The 27222-nt window shown below is 41.4% G+C and overlaps 1 protein-coding gene across 1 annotated transcript; it reads right to left on the bottom strand.

Annotated features, from left to right (window-relative positions):
• Positions 1 to 322: 322 nt before the first annotated feature.
• On the bottom strand, positions 323 to 25958 carry LOC147178404 (RNA-binding protein 38-like). Its single transcript, XM_086067063.1, has 5 exons — positions 25890 to 25958; positions 25539 to 25741; positions 18881 to 19004; positions 13852 to 13906; positions 323 to 1420 (listed from the first exon to the last, which is right to left on the bottom strand). Exons 2-5 carry the CDS (start codon positions 25710 to 25712, stop codon positions 1129 to 1131), a joined length of 645 nt encoding a protein of 214 aa, XP_085923189.1. The 5' UTR covers positions 25713 to 25741; positions 25890 to 25958; the 3' UTR covers positions 323 to 1128.
• Between the last annotated feature and the right edge of the window lie 1264 nt (positions 25959 to 27222).

Raw genomic sequence — 27222 nt, forward strand, 5'->3', positions numbered from 1 at the left:
GATTGGTCAAATGTACAGAAGCTAATTTGTAGCAGTCATCGGGTGATTTGAAAGTGTGATCTGAATACACAGATTACCTATGACTCCTTCAAATTTGTGAAAAATGGTCTTACAGTTGATTGCATGCCTGATGTTTTCTTTCAACATATGTTTCATCTGGTTTAGACTCTGACCTTTACCTCCGTGCACTCAAATCATTTCTCTACAAGAAATGTCTTCAAATGACTCATGTATGCTTCCTCAGGCTCAACATCATGCAATCTTTATTCTGCGCTGATATGGACCTCAATAACTACCACGAAGAACAAACAGCACCCAAGCCTTAATAGGAAACATTACTTTTATTTTGCATTTTCTTACAAAAGGTTACATATGGCTTCAGTTATTTAGTTTTTTTAACAACAAACATGGTTCCATATGAACAAGGGATGCCAATTCAGCTTTGCTCGAGAATTAGTGTGATTGCACAGCTGGCAAAAACCCCAAAAACAAAACATGTATTGCATTGCTGTGCTCTCTTTTCACAATAAACTATAACATTTTCATTATCAAAATGCGGCAACACGTAGCGACGGTTTTGGAACTCAACCGAGAGCAACAACTTTCTTGCTCTAACTGTAACAAATCTCAACAAGCTTTCGGCTGCAGCAAAAACACACAAAACACAAATACAAAAAAATACAACACACAATAAATTCAGTGTTGTCATGACCACCCTGATTTAGCATGAGAACTGATAGATCACCTGAAGGCAGGGAATTACGTCAACATATGCAGCTAGGCTAAAACAATGAAACGCTGAAATGGAGGTAGGAGGACAGAAATATTATTATTATTCGAACCTTAAGTATTAACATTGAGGTGAACGAAGAAACAGTAAGAATAACATGGGGCGAGATGGTTAAGGTGATAAAGTGGGTGTCTCCCAACCAGAGGTTGTGGGTTTGATCCTCAACATGTGTCATCTGCAGGTGGAATGAGGAGACCGTATTAAAGCGCCATACAAGTGATAGCCCCTTTACATTTTGACAACAAACATACAAAAGACAGTGCTTTCAAAAAGCCCTTTTTGATGACATCACACTCAGAACAGGATGCCACATTGTACCGATTGGTCGCCGGGGCTGCTTACAGCGTGCGGTGGCGCTGGCGCACAAGGTCAGAGATCGTGGCCGGCGGGACGGCGGGCAACACGGAGAACATGGCCAAAGGCGAATTGGTGGCTGGTGGCGGAGTCTGGGGGGCGAGGAGAGTGTGCGTTGGCATTCTGGGTGAGAAGCTGTAGTTGAGGTAGGGCAGTGGCGGCGAGCTATAGTGCTCCAATCCGGAGGGAGTTAAGTGGGGGTGGGCCATGCTGGGCTGCTGCAGCAACACGCCGGGCTGCAGGAAGGCATGAGGGCAGATGTAAGGATGAGCCAGCCTGAAAGGACACGGGTTGGATGATGATTAATTGAAAACATAAAAACACAAGGGACACTTCAATATGTATTGCGGAAAAACAAAAGGATTACCTCGTGGTATGGGGTGTGTTAAGAGTGATTTTTTTTACTTTCAATTTGTGGTCAACACAGAGTTTGGCTGAGCACATATCAAAACACACATATCAAGTATTTTCAAATCGTGTAAGGTATTCTCCTGTTTCAAAAAATTGGTCAGGATTAGAATAGAAGAATCTCTATGTGTGTGCCCCGCTTTGAGGTTACTATGAGATGTTATGTTCCTGATGAAGAACTACAATAAATGGAATGGCTGGCCGGCTGGAATCAAATGTATTGTCATTGCACGTCATGAGTACAGAGCGACCAAAGTCTTAACAGCATGTCATAGAGAACAAAAAAAAAAACACACACACACACAAGCAAAACAAAAACAATGACTAACAGAGGGAGACAGAACGGGATGCCTGATGGGTCGCCAAACGGTACCCCAATTTTCTTAGATGACAAACAAAAACACAAGCAAGGGGGAGGAGCTATGAGGGAGGAGGACAGTATGGATGTGGAAAAAGTTGAGACACCAGCTGATTCATTCCTTAAGTTTGATTTTCAGCTCAGGTGATAAAATGAGACAAAAAGACGACCGGTGACGTGCGGTCAAGATAGGCAAGGTAGGCACTGCCTACCTCAGGCTGAAATGAAAGTTGAAACCGTTTGGCTTTTTCTATTTATTTTATTTTTTTATTCCATTTCAGAAAGCCTACACTACCTATAGGTTTGAAAGTGACAACATTTAATGATTCATTTCTAATTGGTGTGTGCGTCTCAATTGGCGACTGCCTGCCTACCCAAACCCAGAGCTCACCGCACGTCACCGGATGTGGCTGTGGTCAGAATTAACCTATGGCAACCTTTGCGGTGCTGCTGCTTACCCTTAAACACACTCCACCTGACATCAGGTGTGCAGGTGTGCACACAACAAATCGGGCCGTTTCGGCCGTATGCGCGACGCACATACGCACGCCTGACTGCCGCAGAATTCCAATTGCTCACATTTCCACTTTGTAAACATGTCGAACGACTCTGTCAGCGACAGCCTATAACAAAACAAGACCAAATCCAGCAGCACAATGGAATCGTGGTAATAAGCACATCTGTCTTACAGTTGGGAGATGCAGGTTCGACACCCCCTTGGGACAGCTATGTGCAGTACATGTTCTTCGTGTACTCCCACTACTATGGCTTCCTCCCACATTCCGAAACACACGTTAAAGATTCATTATAGACTGTGAATTGTAATGTTGTGATGTTGCAGTCATGCATATAGATTCCATTTTTCAGGATGAGAGAGGAAGGGAGTTTTGTTTTGTAAGACAGCTTACTATAGTTTCTAAACCAGAGCTTACGGTGCAAGAAAATGTCATTTCTTCAAAAATTATTCAAAAGAGCTCAATCATAAGCATGGGGGGGGGGGGACGGGGGGTGCATGGTTTTAAACATTCACACTTGGGGCTGACTTGACATCTTCTGACAGTGTATTCCATGCGTGTGCAGCATAACATGTAAATGATGCTTCACCATGTTTGCTTTGAACACTGGACTACACTGTCTGACCCACGTCTCAAGGCCTTACAGCCCCCTACTGGGTTTTTATATTCTATTCGAATTTCTTTAAGATATTCAGGACCTAAAGCATTCGGCGAGAACTTTTAAATCCACTGGATAGCTGAATGGGAGCAAATGTCAAGACATCAGACCTGGATTCATGTGCTCTGATCTCTTTGTTCTGGTCAGAAACCGAACTTCAGCGCTGTGAATGAGCTATTGCTCTTTTTAAAAAGTGGCTCTTGGAAGGACTCCATCAGTGATGTGCAATTCAGTCCGATTACAAACTTCCAATGGTCGCAAAATCACAAACTCCTTTCTTCCAATTAGGATCAGAACCATTTTAGAACTGTTCCATTCAGTCCTGCCCATTTTTCCAAAGCTGTTCAACAGTATATTATGATCTAGTGTATCAAACGTCACACTGAAGACTAGAACTGACACCGTTCTCGGGTCAGTTTTAAACCTTACATCAGTTAGCGCTTTGATGAGAGCTGATTTTTTTTTTCTGATGGAGCAGCATCAGGAGCAACTGAGCGCTCAGTATCGGGTTCAAGGACACTTCATCATGGTGACTTGAAGAGTCAGGTATTGAACCCACAACCACTGGTTTGGGGGACGAGAACTCTACCACTGATCCATGCAGTCCTGCTACAATCTCATATGTTAAATATACTAAACACAAATTAGTTTTGAGAGCAAAATGTGCCAAACACTGGATTCAAATGCTTGATGTGTTTGTCTGTGTTTGTCTGACTGTTTGTCCATCTGCAGCAAATGGCCATATGTATAATGGACTAGAATGTGGCTATGAGAATTAATCGAAAATTTGAGTCAATTTAAATTATTATTTTTTATTTTATTTTTATTGGAAGATGTGATTATTGGCCATTTTTTGTCCAGTCAGTCATCGCCATTACACATTTGTGTGCAAGCAACCCCTGTTCATTCTGCACTTATTTCCTGGTCTAATTTTGTGCTGTAAAAAATGAGTATGATGTCGTCAAGTATATTGCCATAATTTAGATATCACTCAGTCAGGTTTTTCATATTCTTCCTTGGAGAAAGAAAGGGGGGGGGGGATATGTACGGTGGCGTTATGAATGAAAACCGTGACTGATTGTCCCCAAATTTTATGAGCACATGTGCAGACATATGTTAATCATAGGCTAAAAATATTAATAAAAATATATATTACTAATTAAAATATTAAAATAATAACAAAGTTCGCAATTAATTGAACGGCTCTCACATTGAAGAGCCGTTCAAAAGACTCAATAAAAGACTCAATTTGTTTGTGAACGTCACATCGCCAGTGTCCGCGGAAATGCTCCCACACAGTCAGTCAAGCGGAGCGCTTATGCAAAAATACGGTAAATCTAATGTATGAATGGGGAGGCGGGTAAATATAGTGGAGTAAAAGTAGCATTACTTCTTCACACATCTACTCAAGTAAAAAGTATTGTGTGGTAAAACTACTCTTAGAAGTATTTTTTCCCCAAAAAGTTACTCAAGTTAAATGTAACGGAGTTGGGGTGTATCGCAATATATCGCGATATTACAGCGCGCAATTCTCGAATTGATTTGATATGGGGCCAGATAGATTTTTAAACATACATTTTTTAATGGGAATATTCAACAAAACGTCTTACACATTAAGCATGGAAGAATGTTATATTAATGGAACATTAAGCCTTAATATTTTATTTCAGTGCTGTTCAAACAGAAACAGACTGCAACCTGTTCAGTTAGCCTGAATTTTCAGATAAATAAATACATTTTCATACAAATCTTACAGTGTACATGTACAAGTTTATTGATTATTATTTTATAAATGTCAGTAAAAAAAAAATCGCAATAGTCAATTTATAGATTAGTATTGGGATTAATCGGCATCGAATCGAATCGTGACCTATGAATCGCGATACGAATCAAATCGCCAGGTACGAGGCAATTCACACCCCTAGAACGGAGTAAATGTAACTCGTTACTACCCACCTCTGGAGATAACCAAATCAAGAGTATGACCTTGGGCATTTGTTGGACTTCTCACATGTTGTGACAGATTAAAAGTATCCAGCACAGCAGAGAGAACTTTGGTATCCCCCCAATGTTATTGTCAGCATGAATGTTATGAGCAAAGAAATTGTAGTCAGTAGAGATAACTGACAGCAGTTCTTCAAACCCCTTCATAAATTGACCATTTTATCTTCGAGGTCTATAAATGATCAAAACAATAAAAAATTATTGTTATATTACTATATGTTGTGTCATGTTAAATGTCACACTCCAAATTATTCTTCTCTCTATTTTCCCACAGTGCCTTTAAGTGGCAGCAGGCAGAAATGGCGAAGTTGCGTTCCACCACCACCGATAGCACCTTGAGGTCATTTTGGGCTAACGGCTGGTGTTGTTGTCAGGAGGTGTTGAGCTGGAAAGAAGTGAGAGTATCGGACCTGTGGGGCGGCTCTGCATCTGGAGAGCGTGGCCACTTGCGCTGCACACCTACAACATGTCTGAACAAACTGCCGCCCGGGGTCTCAATTACCCTCCTGCTTCTTCTCCTGCATCCTCTTTGCTCGTCCACTGCCTGACCTTCGGTTATATAAGCAGAAAGCTAAATGGTGAGTTCTGCTTAGCCTACAAGTACGAAGCAATAACATGCGGATAATAACAAAAGACAACAAAAAGTCCAAGCAACTGTATTAATGATGCGCCCCACCCCCGGCATCTCATGTCTCCTTGCTCGCGCAACGACTCTCCCCGAGCAGAAGTGCAGTGTCATTCTCGCGACCCCGTACCGCTGCCTGACTGATTGAATGTGACAGCCTTGCATCGTACGAGAGAACGCAGCGCCTCGCCTTTCCCCGACCCGGGCCACGTTGCTGGCTGTCAAACGCGCATTTATACGCGGTCTTTCTTTGTTTTAAATGCAAGGACGTCAAAGTCACATGCAGAAAATCGGAGCTTTGAGGACTATTCGTATAACAGGGTGCGCTTGTATTGTGATTGTGTGTGTGAAGGGAGGAGGCTAATTGGCACAGCTGCATGCGTGTACGCTAACAGAGCCACGAGAGCAGAATAACCTCCACAGACGGCGATTTACTCCCTTGCAGTCAGACTTCCTCTATACTCCCCCTGTCGAACAAAACAAGTGTGGGATGAAGTGAATAAAGGCGGGGGTGCAGGGGGGGGGGGGGAGCATCGGGATACCTTGGGCGAGAAACGAGCAGGATGAGACGTTCAGAGGTGAAGGATCAGCCATCATAGATTTCTCATGCCTTGAGACAGTCACGCTTTTAATAGTTCAGATGACGGATGGGAGGGGAGTGAGTCAGGCAGAGGCAAACACACACACACACGCACACACACACACACACCCCTCATCCTCTTTCGACAAACGCACACTCAAAGCTTGGGGGAGGGTTCGAGACAGAAGGGCCAACGTTCGACTTGGACACTGTCGTGCTGTCAACATGCAAATTAATTTTGGTCTTCAGATTGAGAAAATGTCCAATACACATCATCTTGACACAGAATGTCCTAACGACTTTAGATTGAAATGCCTGCAAGCCATGCAAGAGGAAGAGGGGGGGGGGGGGGGGCAGCATCATTAGCCATTTCCGCTACGTTACACAGCTAAATGATACTCCACTCATTCATCAATAGCAAAACTAAGCATTTGAGGGACAAATGTGGGAAGTGAGTTAAATGGTAGGCAACGGCCTGCGTACAGTACGTGATCGGTACAATTGTCATTTGTAACTTTTCTCAAATAATCAAGCTTTGCTGACAGTAGTAGGGTCATTAAGTGAGGTTCTGTGACCATCCTCTGGCAACAATGTGAGCTGTATGGCCCCTTTAGAAAAGATTTAGCCCCAATGTCACTCCCAAAAATCACGGCATTTTTTGCTCGAGGGCCAAATTCAAAATGGCGTCTGGCATCATCTATAAAAAATAACTTTTGATCCGGATGACCTAGAATAATATATGAAGGCACTTTTCCATACAAGTCAACCACGAGGATTCCAAATCTAACGCCATTTTAATCTATTTTTCATTCAGTAATTTTACCAATTCGACATGTCATCATCATTGCTCTGTTTTTATTTTTATTTTTAAACGTTTTATTTTGTATGTGCGTGAGTATGTGCATGTGCGTGTGTGTGTGTGTGCATGTGTGCGTGCGTTTGAGTGTGTACTCATTCATTCACCTAAAACCTATAAAAATCCCATACCGTTCACCTAAACCGAATACTTCAGAATCCAGCTAGAGTCGTGAGGTTGTTAGGAGACCTGAGGAAGGATCAAAGAAAGAAAAGAAAGGAAAGTGAAATCCAGCACCGACCAGACATCACCCATCGGGTTACCAACCAGGATCTTTCACCAACCCCAGAATACTGTGTGTTAGAAAACATCTTAAATGGAGTTCATATGCAGTCATCCTGTGCTCTCAATTCAAATCCAATTATTGAACCAAAAGAGTAGTTTTCTAAAATATTCAACAACCAGAGGAGGAAGCAGATTGTGTTTGAATTTCGGTAGATGCTGGTATGGTGGATCTGGCATGCATGAAAATCTCCACCAAAGAGGGGAGCCATCAACCCCGGTCAGGACAGAGCAAGCACAACCCCCCAGGGCCCCCCAGGCCACGGCAGCGCCAAGACCGGGCCCTGCAGGGGCCACCGGCGGGAGAGCAAACCCAGGAGCTAGGAGCGCCCCCCACCCCAACACGGCCCACGCCCCCAGCCCAACGCAGCACAACGGGGCACGGCAGGCCCGCCAGGCACCCCACTGGCCCACAGCCCCCGCTCCCCCCATTAAGGCTCAATGTTCCATTAACTCATTCACTGCCATTGACAGCTATAGATGTAAAAAATAATAATTTGAACTATTTCAATTAGTTTAAAAATGTATTTCCCACTAGTGTTAACAAGAGTATGAAAACCTAGATTTTTTTTTTTACATTTAGAACACATATAAAATTTGTGATTAATCGTGAGTTAAGTCATGCGATTAATTACAATTAAAAAGTTAAATTGCCTGACGCACCAAATTTTTAATAATGTTTCTTTATTTTCTTTTTTTTTTAAAGATTATTTAAAAAATGTCTAGGTTTTCATACTCTTGTTAACAAAAGTGGATTTTTTTCCCAAACTCATAGAAATAGTTCAAATGAATTTTTGACGTTTATAGATGTCAATGGCAGTGAATGAGTTAATATAACATTCTTCCATGCTTAATGTGTGAATCCTAACCCTAAGTAAGACGTTTTGTTGAATATTCCCATAAAAATCGATGTTTAAAAATCGATTCGACCGCATATCGAATCGATTCGAGAATTGCGCGCTGTAATATCGCGATATATTGCCCAATTAATTTTTTTCTAACACGCCTAGTTTTGAGTAACAGTGTTACATTTTTACTTGTCTTTAATTTAATCACACTTGAAACATGAAGCATAAAGTTGACGTGTGGCGAAAAATTCAGCCCTGCAGACTTCGGTCGAGGAGTGTCACCTAATTTCCCCCAAATATTTATTTTACCAATTCCAACCTCGCTACTCTGGCGACATGAGATACAAAAATAAATAAGTCCGACGGATTTCTGTTGTTGTTTGTCAACAGCACATTCAAAACTGACGCAGGAGGAAGCCGAAGACAGCAGCCAACCAGGAGCAAGCGTGAAAACAGTCCACCAACCAGGAGCGCGGGCGTTCGCACAGCTGAAAGACACATGAATCCAACTCCTAACACGTCCGCAAAACCAGTCCACCAGTCCACCAATCTGTAGCGTGCGTTGGCACAGCGAAATTTGCATATGACACTGAGAAAAGTCGCTTGCCTCGGCGGCTTGGCCGGTACATAAAAAGATCGGATTTAACAAAAAAATCTGAATTGTGTGAACGTAACCTTAGTGTATTCGGGTTTGTCATTCTTCAGTCAGTCCGGCTATTTCTTAGTACTTTTCTAACAAGTAGAGGTTCTCTGGAGTAGGTTTTAGCCCACAGCCAGATAGCCAGTGCCCCCCCCCCCCCCTGCTAGCCTGCCCTGAACCATTCTTTGTTGGGCCCCCCGCCAGTGACCAGTTTTTCATGGGAGGCCCTACCAGTTCTTAGGGTCATTGACTTGTATAGAAAAGTGGCTTCATACATGATTGTAGGTCTTTTAGATGACGCCGGATGCCATTTTGAATTTGACCTTCGAGCAAAAAATGCTGGAATTTTTGGGAGGGACATGGGGGATAAATCTTTTCTAAAGGGGCCATAAAGCGCAAATAAATCATCATTGCCAGAAGATGGTCACAGAACCTCACTTTATGGCCCTACTACTATCAGCCTGATTTACTACTAAGTTTGCACAGGTAAAACTGGCACACAATTTGTTTGTATATGCAAACAGATGCAATGGATTACAAAAGGCACGGTTCGGATGGGATCACGGACTTGAGTCATGGATCGTTTTTCGGATCAGCAAAAAAAAAAAAGATAAATAGTACTTTGTCTTCACTTATTTTGTAAAGCGCTTTTTTCATTAAAAACAAAAAAAATTCCCAATGTCTAAGATAGCCGTGTAGGATTTCTTTTTGTCTTTATTTATTTTGTAAATCGCCTTTTCCCATAAAAAAAAAAAAATCAATTCAAAATGTCTAGTATAGTCGTTTAGGATTTAGGAACGCAACTTTTAAGTGCAATATGAGGCAGAAAACATTCTAGTGTAAAATAAGGTATTAATGGCTTATAGTTAAATTTCTATAATCTAAACAGCTAAGTTTGACATTTTGAGTTGAATGTTTTTCTTTTTTAATGGGCAAAAGCGTTTTCTAAAATAAATGAAGTCAAAGTTCGGTTTATCTTTTTTTTTTTTGTTTTTAAATAATGAAAATACCTCAACGTGCAATTTAAGGCACATTCCCTTCCTTTAAACATGGAGAGTGAATTACAAAGTAGCCTTGGTTGGGTTGATGTTGGTCGCAACTACTATGTCAATCAAAGAAACGTCTAAAAGGGAAGTCAAGCTAGCCATCACGCCACGACGTGCGCGAACTTCAAAGTGAAAGTGTGCTAAGGCTATTTGCATTGCCGGCAATGTGTTACTGCATTTTGTAAACTTTCTTTTGAAGTTAGGCTTAGCGTGTTATGTTGAGTAAGTTTCAGGTTCCTTGACATGTCATGACGGAATAGTATCGACTGTGAATGCACACTTTGTTTTTGTTTTTTTCTTTCTCCCACCAACCAATCCGCGAATCAGGCGTGATCCAATCTGGGGTGCGTGATCCGAACCGACCGCGGATCAATGAGGATCCGTTGCACCACTAGTGTAAGCTGATTTGTAGTAGTAGTAGAAGAAGAAGGAGAGGCGACGGGGAAAACCATTATTTTCCTTTCATGTAGACATTTTTGAAATGCCAGAGACAACTATTATAGTGACATATTGTCTATTCCACAATGTTGTGACTCCAGACCAGTCAAGTTGCGATGGATTGACTACCCTGCGAATGAGATGACCTGGACGAATGAGAATATCCACAAGCATATTCCGCAATGCAATTTTGGAGCTTCTGAAGAATGTAAGGACTGAATTGAAGCACGGAGTCACGCCAAATCACATATGACAAAACTCCTTTTCAATTCTGAATTTGAATTGGTGCTGTTCTCTCCCACACAGTATTTTGTGTGTGTTGTCAAATGTTTTGATTTAACACAACCTTAATGTAGGGTGTCAGATATGTGATATTCCCACACACTTGGGATGACTTCAATCAAACAAAATGTGGCTTTTATTGTGTTATTGTGTTTGCCGGTTTCCCAAAAATCACAGTCGAGACACATTTATTTTCTGTAACTCATAATTTGTTGGCCTCTTCCACCAACACTTCTAATTCCATCACTTCAAACTTAATTTTGCACTTGCACTGAGTGCTCTGCTGAATTTTCTACCACAACAATTTACAATCCACAATTTGCCCACTATTTGGGATCTTAATCAATCACTACTGGTTAATTACTAGGGGTGGGAATCTCTGACTGTCTCACGATTCGATTCCGATTTTTGGGTCTGCGATTCAATTCGGAATCGATTTTCGATTTGAAACAATCTTTGATTCAAAGTTATTTGATTGACAATGATTTCTGCTCATCAATAATCGTCATGATCTACTCCAGTCTGACTTGCTAATGCCAATTAGCTTGCTACACGAACGGCTTTTCATGCAAAATGCTTCAGGAATGTATACAGAGAAGCATGTTAACATTACTCATATATGCTCTTCTTATGCTGCAAAAAACAACTTTTATTTGAATAACTTGATTGTGATTTTTTCCTTCTACTCGCTAATGTGGCTACAACTTAACAGTATATCAGAACGGGCTGAACCACACTGCCCCTAAGTGGCCAAATCGGGTACAACATAAACAGCGCTCCCAATAAAGGCACACACAAACAAGGGCAGGACAGTATAAAATCATTTAAATGAAATTGATTTTGGGACATTTAAAATGGATTCTGAATTGTACTAAATGAGAATCGCGATTCTTATCAGAATCGATTTTTTTAGCACACCCCTATTAATTACTGGTTATCATAAACCAAGCAATGCAGTGTACAAAATTGGTCTAAATTAACTAATCATGGGAGGTCCCGTGTGATTATTCATCCTGACAAGTATTCCTAATTGGTGAGAAGAACACACACCCATAATGAGTTCACTCAACAATTTAATTTTGTGCTGAGAGACGGGATCTCGTGTAGCGGGTAGAGTGGTCGTCTCCTACCTGTGAGGTTGCGGGTTCGATCCTCACCCCTGGTGACCATGTCGAGGTGTCGTTGAGCTATGCACTGAACCCCGATTTGCTCCCAGTGGACCTGGCAGCAGCCGACCGCTGGTGTGTGAATGGGTGAATGTGAGGCTATGTAAAGCACTTTAGGCACTGGAGCTAAAAAAGCGCTATATAAATAGCAGTCCAGATCAAGTCAAGATCAGAGTACACTAGCGGCACAGTAATTCCCCTGCCATCCGCTCTGCGCAGCTTTTTTCTTGCACCCTGTATCCCTAACGGTAACAGTTACACTTCCTATACAAACAGACCCACGGCAACAACAGCATGTGCCATATACGATAAAAAAACGCAAATGTGCCGATTGATTTCGGAAAGGTACTTTTGGCTCAACTCAATAATACTATAACACATGGGTTATATTGTGCAGTATTTTTTATAGCACAAAATAATATATATTATATATTACAAAACCATAACACGCAAATATTATTTTTTAAATTTGCAGGTGTCAGCCCCTGTTTGTGTGTATGTGAGTGTTTCCTCTCATTTTCAGTGCGAGGTGTCAAAGCTGCAATTGAGATTCAGACAAAGGTCGCTTTTCGAAGAGACTGTCCTTCTTCGCCGTGAGAGACTTTCAATCGATCCATCATCACTCATTCATGGATTCATCTGGGTCAGCATCAGCTCCCTCATCACTCATTCAGAAAATAAGGACTACAATATTAATAGCGCTCGGAGCAATTGAGGTTTTTAATGGACTTTTTTTGTAGCCCCGGGACGAGCGTTTGGCATCGAGAAGCAGGGCAGCGCACACAACACAAACACAAGCTCTGCATTTAACTCCTTCACTCCCAGACATTTTCACAGAAGCAATCCCCTTCACTCCCGGCTGTTTTACTGGATTTTGACTGATTTTGCAAGGCCCACGGAATATTGTGTTCTATTGCTATAAAGACATGAAACCTACCAAAAGAAAGATTAGAGACTCTTCTTTCATCAGGAAAAAAAAGTATATTTCTATCTGTTTACGTTTTGCAGCCATTAGCATTAGAATATAGCTAAGTTTCATCAATATTCACAAATCTATCTAGAAATAAGAGTAAAAGAGCTTTTTTTCCCTCAACATGGCCTTAGTTGCTTTCTTTTGCTCTGCTGCCACCTGCTGGCCGTTTGTATAATAACTACCTTTTTTCAACTGTTTTTTGCAGTCGAGAGGCTGCATCAAAGCATTCTGTGTGCTTTAGCTAGCACAACAAAAAACATTAAAAAACATATAAATACGTCTCTGGACACTTAAAATATTCAGAATAGAACGTATTTATACGTTTTTGGGAGCAAATGAGTTAAATTACACAAAAACATTTAAATCTGTTTTTTCACTCAACAAAAAAAACCCATTGCCTTTAGCTGTTATTTTAAAAGTGAAAATGCAAAATTGCCTCCTCAAAGTTACCATGTCAACACCAGAGCAACACGAAGCAACGTCAAGTCATCATATCATTGGACTCCTCAGTTCTCAGCTTACACAACAAGACGCCACTGCAATGGTCTCGCAGCATCTCTGCGCTTTCTGGAACTGCTCGAGCAATGAATCATGCTTCTTGTTTCACTGAGTCATTATTGAATCTCTTTGGGATGTGGAGGCTGAACTTCTGTCACACGCTCAGTTCAGCCTGAAGGCTGTTACACGCCAAATCGATGGTGGGCCGACGTGCAGATACAGTGCAACAACGACTACCGTACCTTCTGCCCATGCATGAGAAGTAATAACCCTCCATACCATCAGGGGGCAGTAATCATTGTTTCAATTTGTTTTTAAAGGCAACCATAAGCTCTACGAAAGCGTAAACAGAGCATATCAGTTTCATTTTCACTCACACAGAAGTTTAACTAAGTGTCTTGCTGCCTCAGTGAAGCCCAAGTCAACCGTGAGTGAAATCCAGAACCAAGCAATTCCGTCCGTGTGTTTAATAGACGAGAAGGAGAGAAGTCAACATGGCAAAGAGAAATATTGATTAATCTCAGCCTTACCCGTAGTGCCTTTGATCCCATACAGGGTGGACTTGCTGGACTGGAGCAGCGAGACCTGCAGCAATGAGAGGCAGTGGTGAGTCAAGATTATTATAGGTAATGAAAACACGTGAAATAAAATTGAAAAAGCATTTTCTAACTACACCCTACGTTTATAAAACTAGCTATAATTATAGCGAAAATGCCCTTCATTTTTGTCATATCATATATGAGCTTTCGGGGTTCATTTTAAATGTACTGTATTTATTTTGGTATTGCTTTACAGCCATACAAAAGAAGGAAGGTCAATTTGAGAATTGTAGATATTGGAAAAACGTGTGATACGGATGTTGAATATTGTGATATCGATATTTAACGTGTTCCTAAAGAAAATACCGTTTTATTATCTAATGAGAGAAATACATATTTTCATGCAAATAACGGGTTCAATCTATCCATCCATCCATTTTCTTAACCGCTTGTCCTCACAAGGGTCGCAGGGGCACTGGAGCCTATCCCAGCTGGCTTCGGGCAGTGGGCGGGGTACACCCTGAACGGGTAGCCACCCAATCGCAGCGCACACAGAGACGAAAAACCATCCACACTCACAATCACACCTAGGGACAATTTGGAGTGTTCAATTAACCTGAAATGCACGTCTTTGGAATGTGGGAGGAAACCGGAGAAAACCCACACAGGCACGGGGAGAACATGCAAACTCCACCCAGGAAGGCCGAAGCCCGGACTCGATCTCACATCCTCTGCGCTGGCAGGTGTAGTAATAATGCTACTGGATCCCGCTTTCTTATTGGATGGTGATGCACATTTAAGTCTTCATTTTATTGGTCAAGATGAAAGCATACAATTCCATGATATGAAAGTATTAATTTATCGCATGTCATTCCGCATATTGCACATGCCATTATAACGATGATGACATTTTGCCAAATGTTGTGAAACCTTCAATTATAGTTTACTTTATTACACAAAAGTGACCTTTTTTTTCTCAATCTTGCACTGAACAAATACTCCATATACAGTTTCGACGTCACGGCGCCCGTGCCCCGTACGTCGCACCTTCTTATTTGTTAATTTCCCACAGTAATCACGCCATTTTAAAGTAATTTCAAGTTGTGTTGTTGTCACCTCCAGCAACGAACGTCCCTCAGTCGGTCGGCCCGACATCAGGCGCGTCACATTTCCGTGTTTAAGCTTGAATTAGCTCCGCTTCGCCATCCGTCACCAATGAATGTGAATCCGGGTCGCGCAAATATGTTTTTTAATGTAAATATCGACTTTAACGGGGAAATCCGACTTCGGGTTACATCGCCAGCGTAGGAACGGAATTCCGCTGTAACTTGAGGACTCCCTGTATTAAAAAAAACAACTAATAGTAACACTCATAAAAACTAAACTAAAACAAAGACTAAAAACGAACTAAAACTGAATTTTAAAAAAGTCAAAACAAAATTAAAAGTATCTACAATGAAAAATCCCAAACTATTATAATCCTGGTGGTGAGACAAGGACCATCGTCTCTCTTCCCGCTTGCTGAAATGCAAGCGTGCATACACGGATATTGCTGGCTGGCTGCCAGTCCCTTGACATGCAACGTCTGTGACCTCGCTGCCTTCAAGGTTCATCAAGAATGAGCTGAGGCTGAGTAAGAAGCAGAAATTCATCCTTCCCTTCATTCCTCCAGCCATTTGGCCCTCTCACGTGGCTCTCGTTCAGCTACTTTCCCATCTCTTTTGTTCAAATGTACACTATATAGAAATCCTTCTTTTAGGTCGCACAAAGAGGGAACAGACACGCTCGTATATTTTTTCCCCCCCATCTTGCTGCACTCACACACAAATAAGACAAAGCACTGCCGTCTCCCATCAGCTGCATGTTTGCATGCGTCACAACGCTGGCTTGCCGATGAGGACACACACTCGGTGGTCGTTGGCTGTGTCTTTCGCCGCAAAGCTCCAAAGGGGGCTGTCAAGGTTTGGTGTGCAGCAGGACGTTGTTTGGAAAACACGGAGCATGTGCTCTGCTGGTTCACACTGAAAATGCCCGGCGGCACGCAAGCTGTGCGGGAACCCGAGTGGAAAACGTACGGACAACAAGCCCGGATGAATGCTGGCGCTGAATATTTTATACCACTAACTTGATTTTTCTTCACATCTTTTTTTTTAAGAACTGCCTCCTTTTCAAGGAAACTGTTCTTATATTCCAGAACCAAATGAAAACTGACAGACATACATTTTTATTTGTGTTAAGTTACACTTGGAATGGCACATTAACAATAACACATCTACTGAAAGCAAACAGAAATGGCCACTTTTTGGCTGCAATAGTTCTTCATCTCTTTTACATTCATCATACAATAACATAATACCTTCCATTTTCTGTAGCACTTATGCTCACTAATCGCAGGTGAGTTGGGGCCAATGCCAGCTGACTTTGGCGAGATCGAGGCGGAGTACTTAATGGATGCAGCTGGGAGTAAAGTCCACAGTAGGGCAGTGGTTAAAGCACGACCACCACATGGGAGATCTGTGTTCGAATCCCACTTGAAGCAGCTCAGTTGCCTAGTGGTAGAATGTCCGCCCTGAGACTGGGAGGTCATGGGATCAATCCCTGGCCGGGTTATACCAAAGACTTTTAAAAAGAGACCCATTGCCTCCCTGCTTGATACTCAGAACGAAGGGTTGGAATTGGCGCTTTATATAACCAAATGATTCCCGAGCGCGGCACTCTGCTGCTCATCGCTCCCTCAGGAGATGGGTCAACTGCGGACAACAGATTTCACCCCACCGAGCTAGATAGGTGTGACAATCTGTGTTTTTTGTCATTTGTCATTAATACGCAGCCAAAAATAATGATAGAACTAGAGCTGCAGAATATTTTGGTATTTAGATATTATACTGAAAATTCCATTGAATAATGGGCTATTTGAATTAATACGATGTTTTATATATAAACATATACATATATAAGGGGTGTGAATTGCCTAGTACCTGGCGATTCGATTCGTATCATGATTCATAGGTAAAGATTAGATTCGATACCGATTAATCTCGATGCGAACCTATAAATTGATTTTTGCGGTTTTTTTCTCCCCCAAATTTAGAAAATACAAATCAGTAAACTTGTACATGTACACTGTAAGATTTGTATGAAAATGTAGTCAGCCTTATAACTGAGCCACTGCATTTAAGAAACAGGTTGCAGTCTGTTTCATGTTTGAACAGCACTGAAATCAAATATTAAGGCTTAATGTTCCATTAATATAACATTCTTCCATGCTTAATGTGTTAATCTAAGTAAGACGTTTTGTTGAATATTCCCATAAGAAATTGATGTTTAAAAATCGCCGCATATTGATTCGATTCGATAATTGCGCGCTGTAATATCGCGATATATTGCCGAACAATTTTTTCTAACACCCCTAATATATATATCCATCCATCCATCCATTTTCTTAACCGTTTGCCCTCACAAGGGTCGCGGGGGCACTGGAGCCTATCCCAGCTGGCTTCGGGCAGTGGGCGGGGTACACCCTGAACTGGTTGCCAGCCAATCCAGGGCACACAGAGACGAACAACCATCCACACTCACAATCACACTTATGGACAATTTGGAGTGTTCAATTAATCTTCAATTAATGTGGGAGGAAACCGGATTACCTGGGAAAACCCACGCAAGCACGGGGAATATATATATATGTATATATACATATTTTGTATTTATTGCTTTGTTAAATAAGAATTATAAATATTGAAGACAAAAAAACAACAACACATTTCCACTTAATAAATGACCAACTGGTCAACTTTTTTTTTTACTTAAATGTAATCTGTGTTACACCATGGTGTGGTTTGTCTGTCTTTGTTTTCGTTAGTGTGGTCATTTCCTGTTTTATTTTGACGTCTGACTCTCATCTCGTTTTAGGTTGCTTGCCCTTCCTTGTGTGTTGTCGGACCCTGCCCACCGATCTGGACTCCCTCATCGCCCTCGTCATCCGGACTGACCACCGAGCGCGGGAGCTTTCCCTGGCCGGCGAGCATGAGCCCAAGCGGATCGAGGGATATCCCCGAACTCAAGCACCTGGTGTGGGCGTCACATGAAGAGGAACCCATGCAACTGGGTCACCTCGTCTCGTCTTGCCCAACCAAGAGCTCCGCCCCAGTGAGTCAGACCACGGCTCCCGAACCGTCATCCCGTAAACTCACCCCTGTTAAACTAGTTTACCATGCCATGTTAACTAGTAAACTAGCACTGATCGATTCAAGGGCGGAAAAGAGCCTGATCGATTGGGGGTTAGTAAGAGCCCTGGGGGCCAGAACTGAACTTCTCGCCAAACCCATTAGGGCCAGGGGGAACTCCTGGCCGTCAAAATTGCTCTGTAGGAATGGAGACACTGGCTAACGTTGCTCGCCGCTGCCAGGGTTGGGGAATCCAAGTCCAGAAAGTAAAAACTGTGAAATAGTCTGGCTTTGGCCACAGGTGCTTCTACTCACAGGTGAAGGTGAGCTTGTTTACCTGCCAGTTGTGGCTAAAGCCAATCTGTGGCAGGGTTTTTGCTTTCTAACCCTGGATTTCCCAACCCTGGCCATCGCTTAACGCTTGTAACAGGCGGCATACATTCCGTCAGCGTAACATGAACGCCACAAACACTTTCTGGAAGATGAGTCATGTCAGCCATTACATGTGACACACTGCCGGGAACAATTTCAAAATAAAAGCATGTCAAGGCATTGATCTCCATTTATTATTTGTTAAGGTAAGGTTTATTTTGAAGTAGGCCTTCTCACGGCGCTGGTTGCCGTGTTACTGTCATGCATAGTACGAAGAATTGTTGCCGCCTCTTGACTACTTATTCCTGACACAGTACACGTAAATAAGCAGAAAATCGTTAACCGATTTACTCGCGGACTCATCCCAACAACAAATTCCAGAAGATTCCCAAAGCACAGACATGTCGGTTTTGTCATCCGATTATACAATAGCAGGCAGAAAGGAAGCCTACAAATGCGAGCGTCCGTAAAAGCGCACTCACTTGACTGTGAGCCGCGCGGCTTGGCTCCCAAGTACGCCAGGTTGACGTTGGCCCTCCTGCCGTCGATGATGGGGTTTGCGTCCTTGCATGCCTGCTCTGCGGCCGCGCCATCCACCATGGTTACCTGTTGACACAACATCCCGCGGGTCAACTCCAAAAGCAGCCTGCATCATGCGCAAACCCCCTCCCCCCTCTCATTTGTGCATGGATGGGCGGCCCCGCAGGAAGCTGATGTCCTTGTCTCTGCTCTATAAAAAAAAAAAAAAAGACTATGGTTTACAAAAATACACGAGGAGGAAGAAAGATGTACATTAAGGTGCTTCCAGTTGAGCTTGAGCGGTATGTTAAGTTAGCGTAGGCTGCTACAGTATGTGGGAGTTTTTTGAGCAACTGGAATCTACCTTGAGGGAGGGAGTTTGTGGAGCGGGCGGATAGCGTGGGAAGGGGAGCTTTGAGTGTGTTGAGCTCAAGGTCAAGACACACCAGCACAAATAGATGCTCAATGTGAAACTTTTCAGCAAACGGTTGCAGGATGCTTTGAGATCTGCTGGAGTTCAAAAAGGATGAAATGAGCAGGCCGTGGCTAGGTAAAAATCTCGCTCGCACGCACAAAGCACCGCTGCAATGCCGGCAGTTCAAATGAAACTAACAAGCCAAATTTGCACAAAAGAGGAAGAGCAAGGGTGGGAATCCTACGGGCAGTAGTTTGTGACATTTTTCCCCATCCCTTTGATTAAGGTATTTTAAATCAGTTCCAGAGTAATGTATTTTAATCATTTTTGGAATTTTAGTAACCTGCATCGATTTCTTTGCTTCACTATTAAAGTCTTCTGTTTGTTGATTTTGTTTGTTATTTCAATGTGTTAATGTGCCAGCCCTCATCGCGACCCACATACTAATCCGTCAACGACAAGGCCGGTTTGAGTGAGATTGACAAACGCACGGCAGGATCTTGCCGGTGTCTTCCTCCTCGGCTTTAATTGTCTCATACGACGGCAGGCTTCTTGCTTCTACTAGCTCATTGGTAACATGCAAATGTATTGAACTTGGAAGTTAAATACTATTGAACTGTACTTAGTGTGGGAGAAGTTATTATTTGTTAATTAGCTGCAATTTTTCGTAACAAAGAAGAAAGTGCATAACAGCTCGTTGTAGACACATTTTCAGAAATAGGCAGCTTTAATTTCACACTAGACTACAAAAATTCCTTGACAAATTTAATTTGTTCTGCGATTAAGCTCATAACTCAATTTACTCGTATGTCAAGCCAATTTTCTCCATTAAAATAAATGAAATGCCATTAATCTGCATTAATCAGCCACTTAAAAAAAAAACTTCTTTTTTTTTTTTTTTCTTAATACCGGTACTAAATACGAGACAGCCCGCCAACTCTGTTTTAAAGGCAGGTACACATACACGCATGGCCGCCTGTCTACCGATAAGTGGAAAACGCCTTAAGTAAGCGACACGCCTCTTTCAGCGTGTGTGAGAGAGGACGCAGGAAGATGGCTTCACGCACTGAAGCGCTTGCTGGACGTGCACTCCTCGTTGAGAAGCATAAAGTGCTAATTAAGCTTATTAAAGTTTATTAAGTGTAGCGCTTGCTGGCTGTCCACTCCTTGTTGAGAAGGATGACGCACTAATTAAGGTTCCATGGGAGCCACGTGACAGCATTGGTATTGCCGACGCATGTTTTCAATAAACACTTGAAGAACACGTGCGGTTTTCAATTTTTTTGTTTTAGAAACATTTGGTAACAAGAGCAAATGTTTTTTTTTTTGCGTAGAAGCAGAAAAAAAAAGCAGCAATCATTCCTGCAGTGAACTTAAGGTGCGTTCAATGAACAGGCACACAGTAGGAAATCACACTTAAGAATAGAAAAAATTCAGACGACTGACAGAGCAACAGACACAGGTTGACACGCATTTTTAACACTTCCCTTAAAAATAAGGAGTGAGAATTATTTTGTTCCCATTTTGTAGTAATTGATTACGCATTCGACTAATTGGGAGCGGAATGGAGAAGAGCAGAGACATGCACGCACACACAAGCAGCGTTACATTGAGTCATTGGGGTGCCACTGTATTGCCAATATTTAAAACGGATGACATCAAATGCAGTCAAATGCACTACTTCAAGACTATGGCATGCAATGTGGAAGCACATACAGTATAAACATAAATATATACATAAATTAACACGTATACATCCCAATATTTTGAATTAATAATAAATACAAATAATTTGAAGTTCTTTTGTCAGTTTAAATTTTGCTGCTTTTGCTAATGTTTTAGAGTTTTGTCGAGGTACTGTTTCAGTACCGGTATCGAGGTATTTTATGCAGGTATAGTATCAAACTCAAAATGTTTGTATCGTGACAACACTACTATATATATTAACATTTTAAGAAAATACCATTAAAAAAGCAAAAGACTTAAAAAAAAACTAGTTTAAAAACATGCACTTGAATTGTATGTACTGTAATGTAACATTCAAGCGTTGAATGTGGGCCTTTAAGGGGCGTGCTCCAGTGAATGACGTCAGGCCGCACAATTAGTCTGCATCTGAGCGTTTTTCCATGAGCTGTAGGCCTAGTTTTTGCATTTGACTGCAGGGGCAAGAGGGGGCACCGCCCCCTCAAATCAGAAGCTGAGGAATCACATTTTTAATATACATGCAAAATTAATACATTACAAGTTGACAAATGTATCTGATGTAGCGGAAATATCCGCCCAAAAAATGGACACGAATACAATATAGTTAGTATCAGCTTTCTGGCTCAGTCTCATTGGGTGGTGGCCATTTTACTTGGGTGGCCCGCCCAAGTATTAACATGGTGTGGGAAACACAGCGCATACATACCATACTTGCTGTCCAGCATTAAGCTATTTCCGGGCTTAGCGAGACACAGACGCCAGCCGGCCAACTGTCATCAAGCCAAAAATAAAAGTACAAACATTTTGCATCAAACTCGGGTTGGGTATCGAAAGTCGGTAGTAACCAGAGCGGATGAAAACGAACTTTTCGGCAGCCAACTGTTATTGTTGTAGCGCCCCCTTGCTCTACCGGTGTCTACTTGCGTGACTTGCTGCGCGCTGCAGTAGAAATCATGATGAATGTTTGGATTCATTTTTCACCGAAGAAGTATGACTTTGGGAGTGCAACAGGCAACGGGTGTAGTAAAACTTTTTCATGCGCCTCCAATTTAATGCCAATCGCAAATCTGGCATATTAGTTCACTTTGGTGAGCAAACTTGTTAGCAAACACCTTTGCCATTCAACATGTGTGTGACAAACGTTGTTTTTTTATGTAAAATGTTCACAGGGACACAACATAGAAAGGTTAGCTAAAGATTGTTGGCTAGGTGACCTACCTGTCTCGAATATACCTCCTGCCTCGGGCTGTGTTTTAAATACCGTTAGTCAAAATGTGAAGACTAAATTTCAATGTTAAATATTGTCATCGTGGGCAGTTAATGGGCTACGACTGGTAACCTGAAGAGTTTAAACTATATTGATCATAATGGTAATATTTTTATTTCTGGCTTTCAAGTTACCACAGTGACTACTTTCAACTTTATTTTTAATATTATGTTCAATTTAACCCTGAAAATAAAAGGGTATTGTTTTTGGCAAAAAATGTGCAGTTTTGTATTGTTTAGGTACCGATTTGAGAACCATTTAAGTACCGGAACCATTTGAAAAGTATCGAGAAGGCACCGGTATAAGATAAAACGATACCCAACCCTAGGCCTGACTAAGTGCAATGCACTTCTCTACGTTGGGGCTGGAAACATAGCTTACACCCCAATTCAAAAAACAGTGTTACTATAAGCACAGGGGGAAAAAGGTTCTGGCGCATGATGTGTGCATATGATGCCCCCCTTCACATTTCTGACTGCCCCCTCAGATAAGCCTGCTTACAACCGGCCCTGTTGACTGTTGGCCCTGTTAAATAAACAGCTCAAAGTGGCGACTGTGACTCTCCTTGCCTACATGCGAGGACATTACCTCAGTTGCTCCATTTTTTTTTCACTTCACTTGAAGAGCATTTCATAAGTTCTGTTTGTAAGCTATATCGGGCTACCAGGAGCCAAATTGTGGTGGCCCTGCTAGAACCAGCACTGGCCCTGCATATTGCTGACTTTGGGCCGATACATCACATGCCCAAATTTGGTCAATTCAATATATATATTTTAAAATCTATACTATTATGCCTCACATATGTCCATCCATCCATCCAACCAACTATGAGTCAGTCATATGTGTGTTATTTATTTTTTGGGGTGTTGAAAATGATTTGCTTTCTTTGATGATGCAATGTCAATGAGTGAACAAAAATGCTGTTGTTTTTTTTAGGTCTCATGAAAAGAGATGATGACAACACAGCACATCAACAACAACAAAACTGTTAATGCCAGTTCTAAACTTGGTGAAAAACCCAGGTTGATAAATAGTTAACTGCAGGAATATACAGTATATAATGTTTTATGTTGCATAGTTACCTTATTATCATCATCATTATTATCATTATTATTATTATGCTTTCTTCAGGGATTTGTCAAGCATGTACAATGTATTTATTTATTTATTTTATTTATTGATTTCGTTTTTTCTTTGTTCTAGTTACATTTTTGTATTATGATTATCAGTGTTAGGAACGTTACTTTAAAAAAGTAATTAGTTATAGTTACTCATTACTTAAAAAAGTAAGAGTTAGTAATTGAATTACTTTATAATGAAAGTAACTCGTTACCAGGCAAAGTAACTATTTTCACTACTTAAAAAAAAGTTTAATATCACACAATTTGGATTTGTTTTTTTTAATTTATTATTATTATTATTATTATATTTTTATACAAGGAATTCAAATTACGTCCAAGCTATACAGAGTGTTTTCATTTATTTTTGTGAGTATTTATGTCACACAAATGCCTCACTCCATAATATGACACATCAAACAGTAATAACAATAATAATAATAATAAATAATTCATTAAATTTGGAGTGGTGATGTATGTTCTACCACTGCCAGTTACTACAGCAATCAGAATAATAATACAAATAAAATAAATACTGGATAGATGGTGATTTGTGGCACATATGTCATCTATAGGTAATTTGTGGACAGTCCTAGCCAGTCCCTCGAGGATTTTCCGGGCATTTTTTACGACTGTTGCGGGCTAAAATAATCAATAATAGATAAAAGAAATTGCCAATGCTATTAAAATATACATTGCTTAATGCTATCATGGCCAAAATCATAGCCATAACTACTACTATATTTACTCGTCAGAATCATTAGCTTCCAATTGATCTCTCTGAAAAACATATACTTTTGTACACTTTCAAATATGAGAGTATGGTGATATATCTTTAGTTTATAATTCTACACATATAAAGATGTGTTTAATGATTGATCTACGTCAGAAAACTGCCCAACTCTAGGCTTAACATGCATCATTCACATACAAATGTCACTTCAACGCCTCCATGAGTGTGAGCATATTTCTTTCAACACTTTTCACATGTTTAGCGCTCGTGAAATAAGAGAAATACAATTGTTGGCGCTATTAATTACACTAGGCGAGCATGTCGCTATGACTAACCGGTATCTTTATCGCTGTGCTTGTGGAGTTGCAAATGGCTCTTGACGGACCATGATTGTCCACAAATCGCTTCTCATCAATCTCGACTTATTTTTGATGAATGTCACTCTTGTCAAAGTTGTTAAACCAATTCCAGGCGAGGACGTGGACTCTTTGCTAAAATGCTAAAATGCTAAAATATGCTTAAGGTCCAGAAGGAAGGACGACACTCCGTCACGTCGTGACACGCTTCCTGTGGCACCTCCAGAATAAAAGTCACTCTAAATTTCAGCTGTCAAAGACACTTTTATTGTGACGAGGTCCGACAACAACAGTGCCTCTAACTGTGCGCAACTGACATTTTAAGAGCTAGTCACCGCACAATGTCTTGTAAGCTTACGAGCCTTGAATCTAATAAATAAACGCAATAAAGCAACGCATTTCTCATACAATAACGGCGTTTCAAATATGGGGAGAATAATTAGTTAGATTAGTCCGTTTATGAAAAAACTACTGAGTTACCCAATGCCGTTAGTTCAAACGCCGTTATTTCCAACACTTTTGATTATATGCAATTAATGAAATAATGCGTTGGTAGCAAGTCCATTTACGGTGGGGGCGTGGCGTTGTGTGTGCGTGTGTGTGATTGTTCGCCCAGGGGTAAATCTAGCCAGAACCGCATCTACCTTTAAGTTTTCAACGAGTGAACTCCTGGTGGTCCGACACAGTCGCGTGGTGGCCCCGTGCCATCGGGCGACCGTTAATGTCGAACCCTGTATGTGTTCAGGCTAATAATGCTCCTGAGGTCATATCAATTCAAATTTGAACCATACCAAATTTGGGGGAAGTTGTTACGTTTCATCACCTTCATCATCCATGATGGAGGTTGGTGAAGCTCAGTTCGGCTAACATCAAAGGATTTTGGGCACGTGAGTAAATTATTGATGGCACACTTAAATAACCTGCCACTCAATAAGCATGGCGCCATGATTGATGGCAGTTAAAATAAACAATCAAGACGCCGAAAAAGAGTTAAGTCCAAAAGACTAAAGATATAGAAGTGTACTTACGAATCCGTATCCTCGGGACTTGCCCGTGTGTTTGTCGGTGATCACTACCGCTTCGGCGACGTCCCCGAAAGTCTGGAAATATTTCAGAAGTGAAGCGTCGTCGGAGTGATACGGCAACCCGCCGACAAAAATCTTCGTGTGAGTCGTGTCTTTCTCCACCCGACCGGGATCCATTGTTTCCACGGGAACCCCGAGCAGATGCCCTAAGAGCAGCGGTGAAGTCATTTGTGGGGAATAAACCGTAACAAACTAAATTAAAAGAGATAAGAAAAAAGAGATTGCAGGGGGGAAACGCGCGCCGACAACGAGAGGTTACAGTAACGGAGGCATGATTGAAACATGAGCACACACCGCTTCGGTATGCCAAGTGCAAAGTGCTGGAGAGAAGTCTCGGTCTTGTCTCCTGTTCCGGGAAATAAGGCAAAATTTTTAGTGCGGCTTCGCGAGAGGGGGGGTGGGGGGGGGGGGGGGGGCGGTTCCACGTGCACGTGCAGTCCAATTGACGAGACGTGCGTCTCTTTCATGTCTGCCTGCCTTATGCCCATGTGCATCTAAGGTGGCAAAAAAAACAAAAACGGACTCAAACTCATTTGGTTAAGCAATAGACTGGCCCTGCTTACCCTGGCAAAAGTAGAAGTACTGATTCAACTCCTTGGCTTATAAATGTTTTTTTTTAAATGCACACAAAAAGAGACAAGAGAAATGCATATTTCGCACACAAAACATATGCCCTGTTATTAACTTTTTTTTGCCAGCTAAGCAATGTGTTTTAATAGCATTGCAAACTTTGCAAAAAAAAAGAAGAAGCCAATTTAGCTAATTATGAAAAGTGAAAAAGTCCAACTAAGTTTGATGTTTTTTCACATTAAACAGTTTTTTTTAATCACGAGAAGCTGGTGTTTTTAGAAAAAAAATCATTAAATATATCCGACAACATCAAATGATTCTTTAAGACCATGGATCGGTGGTAACAGGGGCGGACAAAACTATAGCAGACAAGGGCAGTGGTGGCCTCACTCTCTGAGCACTCCTATGCCCCCCCATGCCACGTCTGCAGTATTCTTAGGCTGTGTAAGAATGTCCACCCTTATCCCAATGATACTCACTATTTTTTACACAAGATCCGCATTAGCAGAGATAAATGGAGGGGGGGGGGGGGGTTCACTTAAGCGACAATATAGACCAAATCACCAGACCCCTACAATAAGCTGGAACACCGACAAGAGAACGCTGTGTTTGTCTGTTACACTACCTCCTTTTTGAAAACAACATTAATTGAGATTTATAATTTAGGCATTTGCATCTTGTTTGCATAAAGTCATCAAAACTACTTGATCCTTCTCGCATATCACGTGACCACCGTACCTCACATGACGAACCCAATAAATATATTGACTATTTAATGTGAATAAAAATGTTTCAAATTTTTATTTTTCTCATCGTACATATTTAAAAAAAAAAAAAAAAAAAACTAAAACAATTCTGTAGTGTATAGTTAATGTATTGCTTTGATTCTCGCACCATGTTTTGAATATTTGGACACCCCTACAAAGTGGCGTGATCCTTATTAGTGCATTAAATGTGAAGTAGCGTGCACATTTGGGCACAGGCTTAGATACTCTCCAATAATTTATATTAATTGCATATTTAAAGTAAAAAAAATAAAAGACGACAATTTGCCAAC

Source organism: Leptonotus elevatus, chromosome 2 (assembly GCF_054856555.1).
Source record: "Leptonotus elevatus isolate MCC_2025b chromosome 2, RoL_Lele_1.0, whole genome shotgun sequence".
In the NCBI taxonomy this organism is placed as follows: Eukaryota; Metazoa; Chordata; class Actinopteri; order Syngnathiformes; family Syngnathidae; genus Leptonotus; species Leptonotus elevatus.